Below are 22,500 nucleotides of genomic sequence, written 5' to 3'. Positions count from 1 at the left end.
GGATCGAACCACCGTCCAAGTGGACGGGGACGAAATCAGGACGGTCAGTGACGCTATCCAATCAGCCAACAGAGACGCTATAAGTTCATATCGATTCTGACCTTACAAATCACCCTCGATCTGGATGCATTCGTAATTAGAATCGATATGAAACCCCGTCTACCATGTTGGCCAATTCGAGCGTTTGACAGAACGTAGCCTTTTGTTATGAATAATTATCACATCGAACCGTGATCCATTTATATATCAATTCAAGCTACAAATGTCCTTTAATATCTAAATTCACTTACGTCCACTTGGACGGTGGTTCGATCCCATGGGGGGACGAAATTATTATCAATTAAAAAATTCCCCTTCGGTACCATATATGAAAAATATATCATTTGGGAGGTAAAGTGAATTTAGATATTAAAGGACATTTGTAGCTTGAATTGATATATAAATGGATCACGGTTCGATGTGATAATTATTCATAACAAAAGGCTACGTTCTGTCAAACGCTCGAATTGGCCAACATGGTAGACGGGGTTTCATATCGATTCTATTACGAATGCATCCAGATCGAGGGTGATTTGTAAGGTCAGAATCGATATGAACTTATAGCGTCACTGTTGGCTGATTGGGGATAGCGTCACTGACCGTCCTGATTCGTCCCCGTCCACTTGGACAGGTGGTGGTTCGATTCCCATGGGGGGACGAAATTATTTATCAATTAAAAATTCCCCTTCGGTACATATATGAAAAATAATCATTTAGGAGGTAAAGTGAATTTAGCTATTTAAAGGACATTTGTAGCGTTGAATTGATATATAAATGGATCCCACGGTTCGATTGTGATGTTAATTTCTTAATTAACAAAGCGGTACGTTCTGGTCAAAACGCTCGAATTGGCCAACATGGTAGACGGGGTTTGGTTTCATATCGATTCTAATTACGAATGCAATCCAGATCGAGGGTTGATTTTGTAAGGTCAGGAATCGATATGAACTTTATAGGGCGTCTCTTGTTGGTCTGATTGGATAGCGTCAACTGACCGTCCTGATTTCGTCCCCGTCCACTTGGACGGTGGTTCGATCCCATTGGGGGGGCGGGGGACGAAATTATTATCAATTAAAAAAATTCCCCTTCGGTTAACATATATGAAAATTATATCATTTGGGAGGTAAAGGGTGAATTTTAGATATTTAAAGGACGATTTGTTAGCTTGGAATTGATTATATAAATTGGATCCCACGGTTCGATTGTGATAAATTATTTATATAATATTATATATATATAATATATCTAGTATAATATATATATATATTTATATATATATATAGATCTATATATTATAATTATTATATATGCTCTATATAGTCATATATGGTAATAGGCGGGATGTTATAATGACCTCTTAATTTGTTGATTTTATCATATGATTTTTTTTTTTTAGTTACGCCCATCACTACTAGCTAGCCTTGAATCCTGGGCTGTCTGTGATAGAAGTATCCAACTGAAATTATTTGGAGATCGAGAGGTCAAGAGGTGACATGGCATTATATATATATATATATATATATATATATATATATATATATATATATATATAATGCCATGTCACCTCTTGATCTCTCATCTCCAAATAATTTCAGTTGGATACTTCTATCACAGACAGCCCAGGATTTCAAGGCTAGCTAGTAGTGATGGGCATAACTAAAAAAAAAATCATATGATGATAAATCAACAAGTTAAGAGGTCATTATAACATATAATGTTATATATATATATATATATATATATATATATATATATATATATATTTTTTTATATATATATATATATATATATATATATATATATATATATATATATATATATATATCTAAGAAAAGGAGCCCATAAAAACACCAAAATATAGATAGAAAAGTACTATATTTCAGAGACTGCTGTCTCTCTCTCTCTCTCTCTCTCTCTCTCTCTCTCTCTCTCTTGCTCGATATATTTATATCCTTTTTTCGTCTTTTCAATCAGTTTTTGGGGAACATTTTTGTAAATTTCATGGTAATAAGTTGTATATGCCTCCTTGTTTTTTCAAAATGTATTGTTTTCCGGATGAATCATCTGTTGACCACGTGTTTTGCTCCTCCAAGTATTGGCTGCCTAAAAATCGCTATTCTTGCCCTCAGGTGTTTCCTCGTTTCTGTAGAGTGAAATCGACCTTATTGCTAATCTTGTAATGTCAGTTTGGATATTAAGCCTACTTTTACTTTTTTTCCTCTGTATGTTCAGTTATGCCTTAGTAAAGGGTCGTGCTAGACCGAAAGTTTTCGGCTATTTCGCTTTTCAATTTTCCTTCGTGGCAAAAACCTTTATTTATACATAGCATCACGTTTTATATACTTCGTGATCAAGTTATTCATATATATATATATAATATGTGTGTGTGTGGATCGTATTTGGTTTTCTGTGACATTTTATGAATTTTTCTACCAATAAAGATAACTTTAGCTTCTTTGTAATTATTTTTTTCTCTCTTGTCTACCTTAACAGGATCCTTTTCATTTTGTCTGTCATTGTGCATATAGTAGATATGAATATATCTAATGTTTAGTGCTCTATTTATTTTTTCCTTCCTAGGAATCGAATTTCAGTAATTGTCTCGGAAATTGATCAATTCACTAACGGATTACAAGGTAGAGTTTATATTCTGATATTCGAGGTTTCTTCATTTATTCCATAGTGACATTAATTTCCTGCTGCTGGTCGTAGCATTAGTACACGGACATTTTTTTTTTTATTTATTTATTTTTTTTTCATAGGGTTCTAATACAAGACTTTCCATTTTGAATTTCAGTCCTCAAATACTGATGGTATATTTGTCAGAATTATAATCATGTTTTATATTCAGTGGGGAAACACATTAATATAATGATCTGTTGTCTGGCTCGATCCAAATAGCCGTAAAGCATTTCTGTTTTAAGCAAATACAAATCAGAGGTGATGGGCCATCTTTGAAATCTGTCGTCTTATTTTTGACGTTATACTTTTACCATATTCTGGATGTTATAGTATTACAAATCAGAGGTGGTGAGCCATCTTTGAAATCTGTCGTCATATTTTGGACCTTATACTTTTACTATATTCTGGATGTTATAATATTATCATATTTTGGATGTGACAGTTGTTTGAGCGTAGTTTTTACCAATTTACTGATTAACCTCTTTTTTACTTTATGTAAATTGACGTGAATTGCATAATGAGGAATTGTGTATTTTATTTGGAACTAATATCTACTACCTTTTAACCTGAGTATAAATCCCACGGTCATTTGTTGATATAAATATTGTATTGTGTACATGGAAGTTAGTGGCTATGGTGGGTCGCAGGTAGAGTACGGCAGCATATGGGGGCTAGCAACCCCATCCAATATAGCAATTTGGAAATAAATGCTAGCACCTTTTGAATCCACTACGTATTCAGGAGAAATTATATGTATGTATATATATATATATATATATATATATAATATATATATATATATATATATATATATACATATATATATATATATATATATATATATATATATATATTCTATATATATATATATATATATATATATATATATATATATATATATATATATAATATATACTGTTGTGTGTTAACATCATATCCTTATACGAAACTACTAAACACAATCACCCAAACTTACTCAATTTCAAATTGAAATGACTCATTTTTCCTCCCTTTTTGGTCCTTGCAGAGCCGATAGAGGAACTGGATCTCCTTCAGGCTATAGCGGTGCCGTTCGCTGATCCGTCGACGCAGTACTTCGTAACCGGTTTCGACGGCTTCCCGGCTTTCGGCTTCAAGGCTGGTGCCAGCATCAAGCATCCCTATAGACTCTTCCTGCCCGAGAGGCTTTATCGCACCTTCTCGGTAAGACGAAGCTGGAGAGAGAGAGAGAGAGAGAGAGAGAGAGAGAGAGAGAGAGAGAGAGAGAGAGAGAGAGTTATTGTTATTTTTGAATGTACAAGTATTCTTTTATTTTTATGTCTCTAGTTTTTCTTAAGTGGCTTTAAAGATGAATTATGAGTTATGTTTTGTTTTGAAAGTAAGAGAAAGGGGAAAATGCTGGAGGGAAGAGAGAGAGAGAGAGAGAGAGAGAGAGAGAGAGAGTTATTGTTATTGTCGAATGTACAAGTATTCTTTTATTTTTATGTCTCTAGTTTTTCTTAAGGGGTTTTAAAGATGAATTATGGGCTATGTTTTGTTTTGAAAGTAAGAGAAAGGGGAAAATGCTGGAGGGGAGAGAGAGAGAGAGAGAGAGAGAGAGAGAGAGAGAGAGAGAGAGAGAGAGAGTGTTACTGTTATTTTTTAATGTACAAGTATTTGTTTTAATTTTTATGTTTCTAGTTTTTCTTAAGTGCTTTTAAAGAAGGAGTGTAGGTTATTTTTTTATTTTGAAAGTAAGAGAAAGGAGAAAAGGCGAGAGAGAGAGAGAGAAATTGTTATTTTTTAATCTATTTGTATTTTTTATATTTATTTATTTCTTATGTGCTTTTAGAGATTGTTTAAGAGTTTTTTTTATGTAAGAGAAAGAAGGGGAGCTAGAGAAGTGGGAAGAATATAGATATTATATATATATGTATATATATATGTGTGTGTGTGTATATATATAATATATATATATATATATTATATATATATATATATATATATATATATATTAGAGGGAGAAGAGGCAGTAATTCCTGATTATTTTTTATTTGTTCTTAGAGAAGGAGAATGTCTTAAGTTTTTTTAAGTAAGAGAAAAAGTAATGTTAAGTGGAGAGAGAGAGAGAGAGAGAGAGAGAGAGAGAGAGTGAGTTATTACTTATCTTATATTTGAGTATAGAAAGTAACAATTAATTATCCCGATTAGAGATTAAGTATGGCGTATATTTTATTTATTTATGTATTTATTTATTTTAAACTAAGAAAGAAAGAGCTATATAATTACTTATTGTCTATTGAGGGTAATCTATATTAATTGGGCAAGCAACGTAAGGTGCTCCATTATTATTATAAATAATCTTGTAAAGTATAAGGAAGGATTTTTCATACCTGGACTTTTGTATGTTATTATTATTAGTATTATTGACATAGTTGTTTACTGAACGCTTATTTAGGTAGTAATACAATGGGTAAGTATAGACTCGACTGATGCGTTAAATATTTTACAAATAATAAATACTGATTATTTCGCTAAGAAAATAATAATAAATAAAAAAAAATTAAAATTGATGCAGTTTTTTCCATCATTATTTTATCGATGTAAATATTGACTTTGTAAAACAGTTGAAATTTATAGGTCACAAGGCAAAGCGTTGCAGTTATTTTATGAACAAGTTTTCCAAAAATTTCGTTATTTTGGCCGACCGTTATTATTATTAGTATCATTATTATTAGTCAATTCACATATTAGTAAAAATAGAAATATAGCAAAGAGATTTCAGAAATTTAATTACCTATATTGATTGGTATTTGTGATGTGCCGATGCATTGTATTATTAATCGAATAAGTTTTTTACTCAAACGCATTTTCACCTTTATGACAGGTTCGCTTTACCCGTTTGATACGGTTCGAAGTTAATTTGAAATCGGTAGTCTGCGATCCAGGTGCGAGTTTATTTCTGTGATTTTAATTGTGAGACCAAGGACATTTATTTCTGTTGGTGGTGGTTATTTCAGAGTTATTTACTGTTACTATATATGGATGGGGATTTTGATTCAATGCGGTGATTTGTCGCCATTAATCTTTCGAGGTTTGTTATTTCAGCTTTGGCCATTTGATCTCTCTTCCTGTGTGTATGCGTGTGTGATTGCGTGCGCGCATGTGTGTGAGTGTGTGTGAGTGTTTGCGTGCGTACGTACTTGCGTGTGTGTGTGTGTGTGTCTCAATAAAGCAATATCCTGAAATATTATTCTTTTCATCTTCTAGTATTCAGAAAACAAGGATGTTATTTTAATCACTTAGAATTAAATCTGCTTCAGTTTTCTTCTAAGACGTCTTGGCTTCTCTCTAGCCCAAACCTTCACATTGTGGCTACTAAACAGCATTTATCTTTTTACTTCTGTATACGTTCCCCTTTCCGTAATGAACTGCCTTCTTTTGTTTCTTAATTCCCATAATTACTTTTCTCGGGGTGGGGTTGATAGCGTGATAGCCTTCGAATCAAAATAAATTGAAAGGTTTCTTAAAAAAGATGCATTAAATCCAGTCTTGGCAGTTAATTGTTCTGCAAGGCTCCAGATGCACTAGGCTTGCAGTCCCATTCCTTCAATCTAATGCAAATAAAATACATAAAAATTTGCCTCATTCCCCAAAAAATGATTCATCTCTTATTAAATCCAGTCTTGGCAGCCAATTGTTCTGCAAGGTGCCAGACGCACGAGTCTTGCAATCCCATTCCTTAAATCAGATGCAAATTAAAGAAGCAGTTTTGCTTGATTCCACAAACAATTCACTTCATCTCTTTCTTCGACAGATCCTAGTGGCGGTGAAGCCAGATTCCTCCGCTCCGATGTTCCTGTTCGCCGTCACGAACCCTCTGGAGAACCTCATTCAGCTGGGCATCTCCCTCTCGCCCGGGGGGCCCAGCTCGTCCAACATCTCCTTGTTCTACACCGACGAGGAGAGACACATGACGTCGCAAACCATCGCTTCCTTCTTGGTCCCCCAGTTCACGGGGTCGTGGACCAGGTAATGAAATGACTTTGAGGTTTTTATTATTATTATTATTATTATTATTATTATTATTATTATTATTACTAAGGAAAAACTCTCTATCGCGAGAGTATATATAATGTTCTAAAGGGTCCACAATAATATAGTGTTAAGAGTCCGTGTATAATTTTTAAAACTTTACAAAAGGCTTTCGAACCCTTCCCTAGGTTCATTTTCAGTGCAAATGAACGATTAGTTACAACATGTATGAAGTTAAATTTAAAAACAAGAGTCGTTGAAGATCGTTGGCAGCTAACGACCAGGGAAGGGTTCGAAAGCTTTATGTAGTCTTAAAAATTATACACGGACTCTTAACACTTCGTATTATTGTGGACCCTTTAGAACATTGTTGTTGTTATTATTATTATTATTATTATTATTATTATTATTATTATTATTATTATTATTTTATTATTATTATTATTAGTTGGCCGTGTAATGGCTGAGGTATTAAAATGATATTGAAGTTATATTATTATTATTATTATTTTATTATTATTATTATTATTATTATTATTATTATTATTATTATTATTATTATTATTATTATTATTAATAGTTCACCGGGTCGTGAACCGGGTAATGGAAAGCTATTAAAGTTATTGTTAAGATGCTGTTGTTGTAACGGGTTACGTCTGCACACCCATCAGAGGACTCTCCTGATTGTTTACATTAATGAGAGGTGGGAAATTAGACCAAGGTCAGGGTGAAGAAGTTGGGCAGCTGGGTAGGGAAGAAACTTAAAGGAACAGATGAAAAGTAGGAGCCTAAGAGGCAGCTCAAAGTCTAAGGGAAAGATTTAATTCAAACGTCAATCCAAAAAATAAAATCAGAATCTCATTAACACCTCATTTTCTCCCGCTGTACTCCTTGACCTGACCGAGAGGTCAACAACCCGTCTGAGCGCCTCAGTGGCGTGGTCGGTTTGGTCTTGGCCTGCCGCCTTGGTGGCCGCGAGTTCGTTTCTCGGTCATTCCACTGAGGGGTCAGAGATGTGTATTTCTGGTGATAGAAGTTCACTCTCGACGTGGTTCGGAAGTCACGTAAAGCCGTTGGTCCCGTTGCTGAATAACCACTGGTTCCGTGCAACGTAAACACCCCATAAAAACAAACAAATAAACAAAAACAACCCGTCTGATCTCGACGTGACGTCATGCTCGAACACAGTCGAATTCAGTCGAATTTTGAGGCAAAGGTGACCTGACCTCCTCCTACTTCGACTTTGAATGCAGTTGCTGTCCAAGTTACGCTAAAGAACCTTTCATAGTTACGTTTAGATCGTGTTACGGAAGGTATGCAGTTGACTCTCCATATCTTACGGGCGGGATGGATTTGAAAACAATAAATGGGGTTTTTGTGGGTGAGGTTGGGGGTGGGTGATTTGAGGGGGTTGGGGATGGGTGGATTTGAGGGGAAGTGGGTAATTAGGTTAGATTAGGCAAAGCGAAGTTAGTGTCTCCCTCAGATGCAAATACTCCAGAGTGTGTGAGGTAGAACAGTACGCTGGAAATTCATATTGAATATATTCTAAAGTCTTTATGTTTTCAAGAATATTAAAGAACTTTCTTTTTATTAGTTTTCATGTGTATTGACCGTTGGCATGTACTAAATGTTTATCTAGGTAATAAGCGTTGGAATGTACTTCTTGTTTATCTATGTACTGAGCCTTGGAATGTACTTAATATTTATCTAGGTAATGAGCGTTGTAATGCTCTTAATGTTTTTCTACCTCACTGGAGAAGTTGAAGTTTCGTTGTATCATTCGAAAGCGAGAAGTTAATGAATGAAAAATGACTTAGTTTAGGACTAGTCGATAGTGAATGATAATATGTATGGCTCTGATTTCTTTTAGAACGTTCAATTCACATTCTTAGTAACAAGAAATATTAAGAAAGCTACATTCCCCACAAGTTCATGAAGCAGAAGATTAAAATTTCCGTTTGTTTTAACTAAGAAGTCACGTTCAGAACGATTTATGTAACTGCTAACGGGAAACTTGCGTTTAGTTATCAGATGCATAGTTTTATTGTTTTATTTATTCGTTTATTTATTGTCAGGAGAAGGTAGGCTGTTATTCTGCATACGACTTTGATATAAATGCCTTTGTTTTTCTTTTCTTTTTGTGGGGGATTTTTTTTAGTGGGGAAACAAAAAAAAATCTGGCAGTTTCATCGTTCACATTATTTAGATACAATTTCATTAAAATAACTACTAATTTGGAAACCTTACCGCGCTCAGTAAATGGTTACCAACAAACGGTCTTGGGAAAAGTTTTCCCACGCTGGTAAAGAGCAATGATGTCGGTAAGAAGGATCGCTTTTTTTTTTTTTTTTTTTTTTTTTTTTTTTTTTTTTTTTTTTTTTTTTTTTTGTGTGTGTGTGTGTGTCCAGCACACGTAAATTTTCCTTTCCAGGAAACCGTTAGCGAAGGAAAGGAATAGGGAAATAAGAAGAAAAAAATATATTGTGGCTGTAGATTAGGGTGAGTTCAGAAGTACTGGGAATTGTTTGTTGAAGTTGTGTTTGAGAATTTCTTTTAATTATTGTGCATCGTTTTGTTTTTATGCAAAGATGAAGGCGTGACACAACATACACACACACACACACACAGTTAACCACTTGGGACTGTTGGGATGAACACAAAATTTTTTAAATAATTTTTTTTACATGCGGGTTGAAAATTAAGTGTCATTTGTATAGATTGTTATTAAAATTTTATTTGCATGTGTATATGTCTGTGTGTGTTTGTGTGTGTGTATGGTATTTGTTTGTGCATGTTGTGGGGCCGGGAAGGGGCTGGGATGGTGATATCGGATATCTTAAAAGAAAATCTTATTTGTCCTCTACTTATTAGAAATCATTATCCAAAGCTTGAAAAACTAAATAAAATTGTAATCTAAATTGAAAAACTAAATAATTTTTTTTACATGCGGGTTGAAAATTAAGTGTCATTTGTATAGATTGTTATTAAAATTTTATTTGCATGTGTATATGTCTGTGTGTGTTGTGTGTGTGGTGGTGGTTTGGTTGTGCATGTTGTGGGGCCGGGAAGGGGCTGGGATGGTGATATCGGATATCTTAAAAGAAAATCTTATTTGTCCTCTACTTATTAGAAATCATTATCCAAAGCTTGAAAAACTAAATAAAATTGTAATCTAAATTGAAAAACTAAATGAAATTGTAATCTAAGTAATATTTTGTTTTCTCACAGAAAAAAAAATTAATTTGAATCCATTATACGAAAGCCTTACTGAAATTGTGATCAATCCTCCCTTTGGTATAAATTCATTATAAAAGAAAGAGTCTTTCAAATTGAAACGAGAGAGAATGAAACCTTACCCATGACCCAGTTAGATTTGAGAGTCATTAAGCGTTTGTTGTTTGTATTTCCGTTGATTCGTGGTGTCATTTCTTTCGAATTGAAAGCTCAATAGAAAGTTGAAATAATTTAAAGGTTGCCTAAAATTGCAATGGGAATTATGCCCGTATATACATATTAATGTTTGAAATTTACATTTACATTACAGTAGCATAATAATTATAGTTGTTGTAACGGCATATGTCTAATTTCTAAGGTATTATTTTGTACATAACGTCTTTCGCGTTTTATAACATAATAGTTCAGTCTGTAGTGATTCTTTTGTCATTCCCAGGTTGAATAATTATTTTTCGTATTATTTTTTTATATCGTCCTACAGTTTATAGAAATTGTGACAGTTCATTCTGTAGTTATCATTCTGAAATTCCAAAGTGATTAATTAGTTTATTATTACTGTAGTTTATGTATACTCCTAAAAGTTTCCAAGTCCCAAAAATATTGTTAGTTTTTTTTTTTTTTACTATAGTTCGTATATCAGCCCCAATATTTGCGTCCAGTTACAGGTAAAAGATCATCCCGTAAGCTATTTATCGAGCACATTCTGTCGCTGTGCCCAGTCCTAATTACTAATAAATGTCTACATCCTCGTATCCACTAATGCTTACAAATGACTTTGTATAACTTTGTATCCCTGTATCCCCTTTTTAGGTTCGCCTTGAAAGTGACAGAGGACGAGATCCATCTGTGGTTCAACTGCCAGCTCTATAACGGGCTGATGGTCAAACGAATGCCACAGCAGCTCGTGTTCGATTCTGCTTCCACGCTCTATATAGGGCAGGCAGGAGGCATATTCAAGGGAGAATTCGAAGTAAGTTTTCTCTCTCTCTCTCTCTCTCTCTCTCTCTCTCTCTCTCTCTCTCTCTCTCTCTCTCTCTCATATGTCCCAATTTCCTAATCCAGCAGATTTCTTTTTCTCTCTCTCATGTCCCTAGTTTCTAACCCAGTAGAATATCTCTCTCTCTCTCTCTCTCTCTCTCTCTCTCTCTCTCTCTCTCTCTCTCTCTCTCTCTCTCTCTCTCTCTCTCTCTCTCTCTCTATGTCCCAAGTTTCTAACCCAGTAGAATCCCTCTCTCTGCTTTCCATATTTATAATTGTTTTTGTTTTGTTTTGTGCAATAATATCATCATAGTGTTATGTAAATATAAGATCCTGGTATTTTGAAAATCATCTATAATTGTTTTCAAATAATAGTGGCTCTTGATGTTTTTACTGTAAGGGCTGAATGAGATGAATGGAGATTAAATGAATGTTTTTTTCGCGTTACAATTTTGTCTTTATAAAAAATCTATACTAATTTTTTTTTTATTCAGTGTTTGCTGTGGCAGTGACTCGCTTTGGGGGAAAATTCATACTATGTATTACATCCGTTAACCGATAAGTGATTTTGGCCCCCTCGTTTTTAGAATGCTTTATCTCCTTATGAATTTTTTATAACTTTCTTTCTTGTCAAGTATTTTGCATTCGTTACCGTTAACTTTAGCGCGGCTCCTCATAGCTCTATAGGAAATTTTCATTCTAGGTCTGTATTTATCATTAGAAGATTTGGAAGGGTATTTTGATTTCCTTGTTATTTAAGGATTTGGATTTTATGCGAAGAAAGGATAGTATATGAAATTGGACGCTTTATGGAAAGAGTACCATTAACCAACTTGAATGATACTGCAGGCCAACATAAAAAAACGTATTTGAAAGACAATTGTGTCATGACCTCTATATCCATTGAATAATCAATTACTAATTTTGGTTTGAATGCCTATTGTCTTTAAGTCACAAATAGAGGTCTATTTTTTTAATGGTTAAAAGCTCGGGATTCAGTTTTTACATCAAAAAGTGTCATGTATTCGTGCTTGGCTTTGTTTATTTATTGTTATTTATTCAATTATTATTATTTTTTTTGGGGGGGGAGAGTATTTACATTTTATTAAAGTTGCTGACATACACAGATACCGCAGGCTTGTTTGGGGCGCGAGGTAAAGTGGTATAATTCACTTACTGTATATGCACACAATATATTAATTCGTTTGTGCTCTCCCAGTCAAATAATTCAAACTGCAGACGATTAAAAAAAATTTACGGGTTAATATACCAAGGGTCACAATCACTTTTATATATAATATCTCATTATCTTTACGAACATTCCTTGAAAATGGCGTAAAAATAGGTTGTTTTTAGCCTATGTAGTGAGATGATGATTTTAAAATGTCCCAATTATTTATTTATTTTATTTTTTTGCATTTGTGTATCATTCATAATTTTGTGGACACAAATATTTCATATCCCCCTTTTAGGAAATTAACTGAATTCTACTATTGTTATCCTTGTTGGAAGATTTTCTTCGTTTTCTTTGATCAGTAAAAGAAAACGTAAATATTACGTGTGGTAGACTATACTAGATTCTCGTCGTTCGCGGCAGACTAATAGTACCTACTCCTACATATGCCTTAATACTCAAAATTGGTTTTGAGGTTTTGGTAAATTGAATCTATTCCCGAATTCGCTAAAGAATTAATGAACATTTTTGAATCGCTCCCGTTTATCTTGCAGTAATGGTTAAATACTAATAACCAAGAATCTCTACTACGATACTGTGTAACATTACAGGGCTTTCTAAACATGAAACATTTGTTGTTTTGTAACTGTTACATTCCGTACTTTGTTGTGGTGAAATTCGGTTGTAGCTTAAATATGAGGTTTAGTATTAAAAAAAACAAATAGGATAGATGACTGTTTGTAATGAACAACAAAGGGTTACCTTCTATTTTTTTTTTTTTTCTAGATATCTGTGTTGTTACATTTCATCTGAAATTAATGGGAAAAAAAACGTCTAGTTTCGGACAACAGGTAACCTATTTTAGGATATCCAATAAGATTCTGAGCTTGCTCAATTCATTTGACTTACTCATTCAATAGTATTTCTTGGTTTATTTAGAGTTCTTTTATAATTTTAGGAATAGAGCGGTTTTCAGTGTATCTAATATTTTCATAACTCCGATTCTTAGCCATAACGTAATTATATTTTGAAGAGGGCAAATATTCCCAAATTAAATATTCTTTATCACTGCGATATTTTCATCTCATTGTAGCCAGCCCTCTTTAATATATATATATATATATATATATATATATATATATATATATATATATATATATATTATCCACACATCAAAGGATACTATAGTAGGCAGGAGAAGGGCGCAGGAACATATACTCATCCATCAGATACTTTTATTGTCAAAGCGTTTTTTGACCCATGGTCACATCATCAGGACATCTATATAAAAAAGGAGCATCCGAGCACATAATTAAAAGAAACATACATAAAGCATAAAAAAACTTAAAATGGAAACTAAGTCAAACTTAAATACTGAATCACACTTAAATACACTTACACATTAAAAACCAAGAAAGCTTAAAATGATCCTTACAAAAACTAAAACCAATAAAAGAAAAAAAAAGGGGGAAAAAAAACTTAAAATGAAGAGCAAAAAGGCGCACCTCTCAAAATGGCAGAGACAAGCACACTAAAAGAATACACAAGAACAGAAAAGAAGGCGGACAAATATAATCAAACAACCCAGTTATGCTATGAACAGGGGAACAGCCGATGATTGGCAATTCAACGTAGGTACAATTCTTTTTATAAATAGACTTTCCAAGAGAAGCAGTTCTCCAGGTTCCTTGGCTTGACCAATTATTTTGAAGCGATGTCTTGCAACCTCTAGCGTGGGATCTGATATTGGAAAGTTCGGGATTAGACAATCTGCAATCCGTACGAGGTTGCAAGACATCGATAAAATACAACAACTTCAAAATAATTGGTCAAGCCAAGGAACCTGGAGAACTGCTTCTCTTGGAAAGTCTATTTATAAAAAGAATTGTACCTACGTTGAATTGCCAATCATCGGCTGTTCCCCTGTTCATAGCATAACTGGGTTGTTTGATTATATTTGTCCGCCTTCTTTTCTGTTCTTGTGTATTCTTTTAGTGTGCTTGTCTCTGCCATGTTGAGAGGTGCGCCTTGCTCTTCATTTTAAGTTTTTTTCCCCCTTTTTTTTTTTTTTCTTTTATTGATTTTAGTTTTTGTAAGGATCATTTTAAGCTTTCTTGGTTTTTAATGTGTAAGTGTATTTAAGTGTGATTCAGTATTTAAATTTGACTTAGTTTCCATTTTAAGTTTTTTTATGCTTTATGTATGTTTCTTTTAATTATGTGCTCGGATGCTCCTTTTTTATATAGATGTCCTGATGATGTGACCATGGGTCAAAAAACGCGTTGACAATAAATGTATCTAATGGATGATTATATGTCCGGCGCCCTTCTCCTGCCTAATATATTATATATATATATATATATAATATATACTATATATATATATGTATATGTATATATATATATATATATATATATATATATATATAAACATTGAACCATTTTATATTGATAAGGTGAAGATATTTAATTTATATAAACTTCATGGTTCGATTCAGCTAGAGTAACGACTATTACCTATCATATATATATATATATATATATATATATATATATATATATATATATATATACATATTTAAACATTGAACCATTTTATATTGATAAGGTGAAGATTTTTAATTTATATAAACTTCATGGTTCGATTCGGCTGGAGTAACGACTATCACCTTACATCGAGCAGTTGGCATGCGATGATGATTTCACAGTTAACTTTAGAATAGGAATAACGCCTGATGTGTTGAGTGTGAAATACGTTGATATTGATTGTTATAGAATTATGACCCTGCAGATTGTGACGATTATGTAGGTTGTACCCTGGAGAGCTTGGTGATAATGAAATATATACGTAGCTTGTTCTGGTCATGATGAAAATACTTACCCCACATGGCGTGTTGAGTACAGAAGTGTATACCTTATAGAATTGATAAATATTAAAGCAAACCCCAGTTTAGACCTTGTGATCTTAGAACCTGCAACATTATTAGGGAAAAATATACGGAAATCACATTGCTCTTTGCACCTTGCATTGTTCACCTCGTAACGATTCCAACTGCTTATTTTGTAATCATGGCCTATATTTTATGATTAGCTTGACATACATAAAGAAACTTTGATACAATCTCTAAATGTAGCATTGATTAATCGTACAAACCCTGTGCTAGTATAGCCATTTGTCTGTGGGAAATCAATCGTTTTTCTTAATATAAGTTTTGAAACCTGTAAAAAAATTTTGCATTGTTGTAATTGTATCTAAAGATTAAGTGTATATTATCTTGCATTTAGTCCCTATGTTCGGGGGTTACTGATGTATTTTCCTATCATAATTTTAAGCTTTGAATAAGGACAGTGACAGAGACTGTGTGAGGATCCACTTTGATTTCGTGAAATTTGTATGCCAGTGTGAAGGTCTTTCAAAGCTTAATAGAGAAATAAATTTTTTTTCGTTAGAATCAGTATTGCTTCCAGGTTAGTGATATTGTGTTTTCAAATATTTTGTGTAAAGTATTTTATCGGCATTTATTTCTCCGTAGCTTTTGCATTGTGCATTAGTTTTTGTGATTCCTCAGTTTATTATTTGTGCTTTATTTCATTTATTTTTGTCGTAATTATGCTAAATAGTTTGTGTTTTTCGCCGGGGCTTGGGAGTGGCATACTTAACGTCTTGTAATAATTCTAAAAAAACAAAGTAAACATCTTCTTGTCTGAATAAATATTTGTATAACATAGTTCTCTGGGTAGCAGCTGTCAGTCACAGAGATACAGATATTAAATAATATTCTTTTTTTCATGTAAGCAGATATTAAATAATGTTTATTTTTTCATGTCAATGATCTTACCCTTTATTTGTGCTCAACGTGGGTATTTTTGCCAGAGACAAATAATACATTAAATGAGTGTAGAGTTGAGTATAGTTTTTTTTTTTTTTTTTTTTTTTTTTTTTTTTTTTTTTTTTTTTTTTTTTGCAGCAAAATAAACAAAACGTCAAGAGCAATTTTTGGATAGCTAAAATTTCTCAAGGATATTTATATTTCTCACAAATTTTTTTCCGAAATTTTTTATCTATTTTCGTTCAAGCAATAACTCTATTGCTATTTGGAGCCACTGGGTACCATCTGACTGGGTGGGACACAGGACCGGGGAGGGATGAATGGTATTGGTGGGAGGTCTGAGCGTTCATCAGATTACTCGAGTCGATTTGCATATGAACGCATCACACAACATAACTTGGCTCTAGAATTACACGAAGTTCGTGTGTCTGCCTTTTGATAGAGGCTGCCTCTCTCTTTCATTGCCGGCTGCCTTGTTTGGTGCTTACTCTTCTGTGATGTTCGGTGATGCCTCTGATCAGCATCAGACGGAAGGTCATCGTAGCACCCCGTCTGCGGTATAGATGATGATCAAAGTCTAGTATTAGGAGAGAGAGAGAGAGAGAGAGAGAGAGAGAGAGAGACGAGAGAGAGAGAGAGAGGAGAGACTAGTAAGCACGTATACAAACCGTAGGCATTTTAAGATAAATTGCTGCTCAGCGTTTTTTAATTGTATCTCTCGATCGTCTTCTACTAGAGTACAATCTCACAGACTTATGGTTCCTCAATACGTAAACCTCCCCCCCCCCCCCCTCCCCCCCCTCCCCCCCCATTGCCCCTCCAAATAAAAATAAAGAAGTAAAAAAATTAAATTAAATTAAAAATACAAAACTGTCCGTCCAAGCTCGCTCGAATCGTCGGGTACTAACTGACCAAAAAAAAAAAAAATTAAACCCAACACTTCTCTAGTGGCTTCTAAACTATGCAGGAATATCTCGTTCCCCGTTTGCTTTCTGTCTCGTGGCCTTAATGAAAGAGCCTTTCATTTATAATTAAGTATGTGCGATTTGAAAGTTCGGTCCGTGGAGGAGAAGCGTTAATTAGGTACATTTCATTATATGTTCTCCTCTTCGGGACTCTTACTACTTGTGCTGTGCCTTATTGGCTGTTTTATGCTGCGGGATATTTATGTCTCTGGAATTTGATGTTTTTTTTTTCCTTCCATTATCGTCATTCTTATCTTTTATCAGATTATAAATTTTAGTGCCTTGCATATTTAATTTTCGGTCTGGTGAGACTACTTAATAATAATAATAATAATAATAATAATAATAATAATAATAATAATAATTATACTTAGGAAGCAGACCCTCTCTCAAGCATACTTTATTAAAAGTAATGGCTACTTCAGCAGCATTACACTTGTAGAGATTTACTCTCTATTTTCCGAATAGCGGCTTTTTCCGTGCTACTTAGACAGGCTAGTAGAGCGCCTATAGAGGTCATGATCAAATACAGTCTAAATTGGTGTATATATTTGAATTTTACAGATAAACTATGATACCATACTTATCAAGGTCATTAACGATATATATATATGTCTCTCTCTCTCTCTCTCTCTCTCTCTCTCTCTCTCTCTCTCTCTCTTCTTTCTCTTTCTTGAAGCAAGCGAGCTTTCGTCTGGAGCTGCCAGACATCCTCGGGCTGGGAAGCTGAGGGTGGACTGATCTTGAAGCGGTGTCCATTTACGACTGTATTTGATCATGACCTCTATAGGCGCTCTACTAGCCTGTCTAAGTAGCACGGAAAAAGCCACTATTCGGAAAATAGAGAAGAATCTCTACAAGTGTAATGCTGCTGAAGTAGCCATTACTTTAATAAAATAATAATTATAATAATAGTCGAATTGGAGGACTTTGATAAACCAAAATCTAATAATAATAATAATAATAATAATAATAATAAACTAATAATAATAATAATAGAATAATAATAATAATAATAATAATAATATGTTGTCTAGCTTTGAAGGAGATTGCTGCTTCAGCTGCATTTATTTTATAGAAGTTCTTTTCTACTCTTCTTATTACGGCTTTTTCAGTACTATTAGGTGGGCGAGTAACGCGCCTATTGGATACATATGAATAGTCAAGATAAACGTTGTTAGTTGAAATGTCTCTTTCTTTGTTCATTACTATATATATATATATATATATATATATATATATATATATATATATATATATATATATATATATATGAGAGAGAGAGAGAGAGAAACACGTTGCCTAATCTCACTGTTCTTTATACTCACTGTTCCTTATAGAAGTACTGTACAATTTCACCGTCAGTTCCTCGAAAGGGCCAGAGACGATGTCCGCAGCTAGGGAACAGGACAGAAAGAGAGAGAGAGAGAGAGAGAGAGAGAGAGAGAGAAGAGAGAGAGAGAAAGAACCCTGCCCATGTATTGGTGCCTGATACTGTTACGGATCAGGTGTTGCTTTTATGTGACCACATTTATCAATCCTGACTCATTCTCGATGACTTCACATATCGAATTTTAAAAATGCTTTAATGTTAGTTGTTTTAGCTCTCGACTCGACTCGTCCGGTTTTTCGTGGCCCATTTACTTGCATAATTTGAAGTCGGTGGATGGAAAAATTTTCAAGATGTTCCTACTAATTATTGTAATTCGACTCGTATTTCCTTTGCTTTTTTACCTTTTCCCTACGTGGATGGAAAAAAGTTCAAAATTCCCTCACTAATTATTGTAATTTGACCCATATTTGCTTTGCTCTTTTTACGAGTATTATCAGTTCGTCTGATAATATTCTGATTGGATCCTTGTCCTCCTTCAGAAAATTACCAATCAGAAATTTATACATTCTGCTTTTGCGAAAATATAAGTGCGCGCGCGCGTGTGTTTGTGTCTGCTTGCGATCTACCACTTCCCTGATGATAGAAAATTACCAATCAGAAAATTATACTTTCTGCTTTTGCGAAAATATAATTGCTTGTGTGGGTGTATGTGTGTGTTTATGTCTGCTTGTGTCTGCTTGCTATCTACCACTTCCCTGATGATATTTCCCTATTACCTGCTCCCTCGGGAGGTGTCAGAACGTCCTATCACGTGTATATCTACTTTCGACATCGCCTTTGGTGTCCGTTACTGCCGATATCGGGTGAAGGTATCGTCGATACCGTTCAGTTGGCCGAGAGGGATCTTGCATGTTATCGGCCGTTTGTCATTAGAACTTGAGGGACAATTCCGGTCTGCAAAGGGAAGACCAAGAGTTCTACAGTTGAAGGGGAATCCGATGTTCGTGTTTTCAAGGGAAAGGTTGGTTTGGGAACGATGCCGATTTCGATGATGTACGAAGTAATACGGAAACTTTAAAGGAATCAGAAAGGTTTTGATTCATATTTTGCGCATAGTTTGGTGTCATTGCTTGGCATCTGTTTTGTTTCGTCAAAACTTTTTTTTTTTATTCTTCCTGCTTTTTTTTCTTTTTTTGGTTGAAATTTCTTGTGATAAGATTTTAGTTTGCTAGTGATGTTATCGTAACGGGCATTGGTAGAATGAAAAATTGAACATCTTGAAATGTTCAGAGCTTGATTAAAGATACCACAAAGATGTACACCTAAAGCGTACCATTCCTTAACCCCAGTCATGCTATTCATATAGTCCAAGTCAGTATTATGTTAATTTGACCGGGTCATACAGTATGAAATGCACTCTGCAGGCCTAAGATTTTATTATTATTATTATTATTATTATTATAATCTTACTCTTACTACTTTCGATGACGTCATCGTTCTCCAAGAAAATTTAAGGTTAAGACAGAAATTATATTTAAAAAAAAATTGTAGAGGCAGATTCGGGAAAGGCGCGACATTTTTATGTTCGTCTCGTTCCTGTTCACACAAAATGTCTTGATAACCATAATCCTAGTAACGCCAGTTTTGAATATTAATCAATCATCCTTATTCTCAGAAATTTATATATATATATATATATATAATATATATATATATATGTGTGTGTGTGTGTGTGTGTGTGTGTGTGTGTGGTGTGTGTATAAATATGTATGTGTGTGTTTGTATGGAGGGGCTAATGCTGTGGAAGTTTTCTCTTCACGGGGGCTCGTCCAGTATTCAGAAGAAAAATGACACTGGTCATTGTGGAGCGCCTCAGTGGCGTGGTTGGTATGGTCTTTGCCTGCCACCTAGTTCGATGCTTGGGGCATTCCACTGAGGAGTTAGAGATGTGCATTTCTGGTGATAGAAGTTCACTCTCGACGTGGTACGGAAGTCAAGTAAAGCCGCTGGTCCCGTTGCTGAATAACCACTGGTTCCATGCAACGTAAAAACACCATACAAACAAACAAACAAGACTGATCATCGTGTTGGTTTTCTCTGGACTCACCCACTGTCATGTGAAACGGCTTAACGCTGAACAAAAGTGTATGTATTTATTTATGTATGCACATGTTTTACTCTTTTTTTTATTACAGTTTGTCTTACCTTATGAAGACCGTGACTCGGTAGGCTTGATAATCTAAGCCTTTTCTTCGCTCGTATTCATGTAGGAGAACGTGTAGGCAGAAATCTAAGCATTGTACAACACCCGAAAAAAGACTTCAGATAGTGGGTAGAGGGTAGAGGGCGTGGCTCCTCTCTCTTTCTGTATCTATCTCTCTTTCTCTCTACTATTTACCTGCCTCCATTTGCTATTCACCCGTTTTGGTGTAATTTATGAGTCAGAGGGAAATAAAGGATAGCTCTTGTTTATGATCCCTAATGCTTAATATGTGTTGCTGGGTGTGTGATGATGTTTCTCTGCGTGTTTGACTTTGGCATATTTTATGCGATGTTGTTTATGGACTCCTGGAGGCTCTCCTCCCCGTGCTAGCGGCGTGGGTGATGCCATTAGATTCTGCCTATATTTTACATCGAGAGCAAAAATAGCTGAAGTCATGGTGTTTGATCGTTTGTGATTTATATTTAAAAATTGGTGCTGTTGCTATTGTTAGAACTGATGTCGACCTTTAGACTTACGTATTTCTGGTTGAGGAGTGGTTTAACTTGGATGTGGAATTTTGCATTTGTTGTAGATTTTTTTTTTTTTTTTATCTTTTTATAATTTACGGGCATTTTAGGCGTGACCAAGATTGATCTTAAAAAGACGCGTACTTTGTGCGTTGTTTTATAAGCTTCCGTGAATCCCGCTAAAATTTCAGCATTGCAGTGGAGAAATAGTAGTGAGTTTTGATTTATTACCATGTAGTAAGGTTTTGTTCAGCCTTGATTTGTAAATCTGAATTGAATTGTGTATGGCATTAGTGATGGAGAAACGCGTGTTTTAGCCAAAAAAAGGATCTTCTGTCTGTCGTCTGGCATTCCAAACTACAATAACCCATATGATTCTCATGAGAAATTATCAATAAAATTCATTCGTTTCCCATCTGCTACGGAACAAATAGACTGTGCTCCTTATTTCCTTCATATATATTAATCTGTAACTGCCTATTTAAAGTGTTATACTTTAGTTGTGACATTTGTAATTTCATTCATATATATTAATCTGTAACTGCCTATTTAAAGTGTAATACTTCAGTTGTGACATTTGTAATTCCACCACCGTCACGGTCTCGTAGAAGTTCACTCTCGACGCAGTTCGGAAGTCACGTAAAGCTGTTGGTCCCGTTGCTGAAAAACCACTGGTTCCATGCAACGTAAAAACACCATACGAACAAGCCATCACGGTCTCAAGAGTGGATGAGCATGACAGTTACTGTTTTCAATTTTATGTGATTTTTTTATTTCATTTCTCCCGTGAGGGGAATCTGTCTATTGGCGACAACCTTTTATTTTAAGGAAATTCATATATAAGCCCGCATACGCGCACCTGTATAATCTACTTGTATATTCATGTTACACTAGAATTCCTTAAAAGAAGCATTTATTTCTTTTTTACATCATCCCATCCAGGGACCCTCGTGATTAGATTGGAGGACAAAGCTAAATTCTTAAAGATCTCAGTCCATGTATGCGTCTATGCCCTTGATTTTCTTTTGAAGATTTGTTTTAGAAGACCTTCGCCTGTCTCCAGGAGCGCTCTTTGTCTTGCGAATTGCTTGCCACGTCAAGCAGGAACTATGCGAAGATAGGCAACGAGTTTTTATCAATATTTATTTATTTTCTTTTTATCTTTCAAGTGCTTTCGGCGTGGGTTTTGTCCAGGTTGTTTGGAGGCAAGAGCCCATTGGGTTGATTAAAGACTGCGATAAGCTTTGGAAGGGAAGCCTTTGTGAGGAAGGTGTTCTCAATTGTCACTGTTTGTATACTACTGGTGTCATAAATACCCTCACCCTGGGATACTGTAGATGCCCCATTGGTTTCATGAATACCCTCACTAAGGGGAATCTGTGGGTATTGTATTGGTGATATAAATACCTACACTCTTAGTGAGAATGCCCTTGAAGGGACCTAACGAGTGTATCCTGTTAGCCCATTAATTTTGTAAATGCTAAATACCCACACGCACATGATTCAGGTCACCATTTCT

The 22,500-nt window shown here is 34.6% G+C and overlaps 1 protein-coding gene across 1 annotated transcript in view; it reads left to right on the top strand.

Annotated features, from left to right (window-relative positions):
• Window positions 1-22,500, top strand: part of LOC135198714 (collagen alpha-1(XVIII) chain-like) — a 751,537-nt gene that overhangs the window by 259,846 nt on the left and 469,191 nt on the right. Inside the window, exons 3-5 of the mRNA XM_064226569.1 lie at window positions 3,749-3,924; window positions 6,518-6,732; window positions 10,783-10,942. Of these exons, the coding sequence (XP_064082639.1) occupies window positions 6,554-6,732; window positions 10,783-10,942 (339 nt within the window). The 5' untranslated portion in view covers window positions 3,749-3,924; window positions 6,518-6,553. The remainder of the gene's footprint in view (window positions 1-3,748; window positions 3,925-6,517; window positions 6,733-10,782; window positions 10,943-22,500) is intronic.

Source organism: Macrobrachium nipponense, chromosome 22 (genome assembly GCF_015104395.2).
Source record: "Macrobrachium nipponense isolate FS-2020 chromosome 22, ASM1510439v2, whole genome shotgun sequence".
NCBI classification, from domain to species: Eukaryota; Metazoa; Arthropoda; class Malacostraca; order Decapoda; family Palaemonidae; genus Macrobrachium; species Macrobrachium nipponense.
This window is presented reverse-complemented; position numbering and strand designations above follow the sequence as displayed.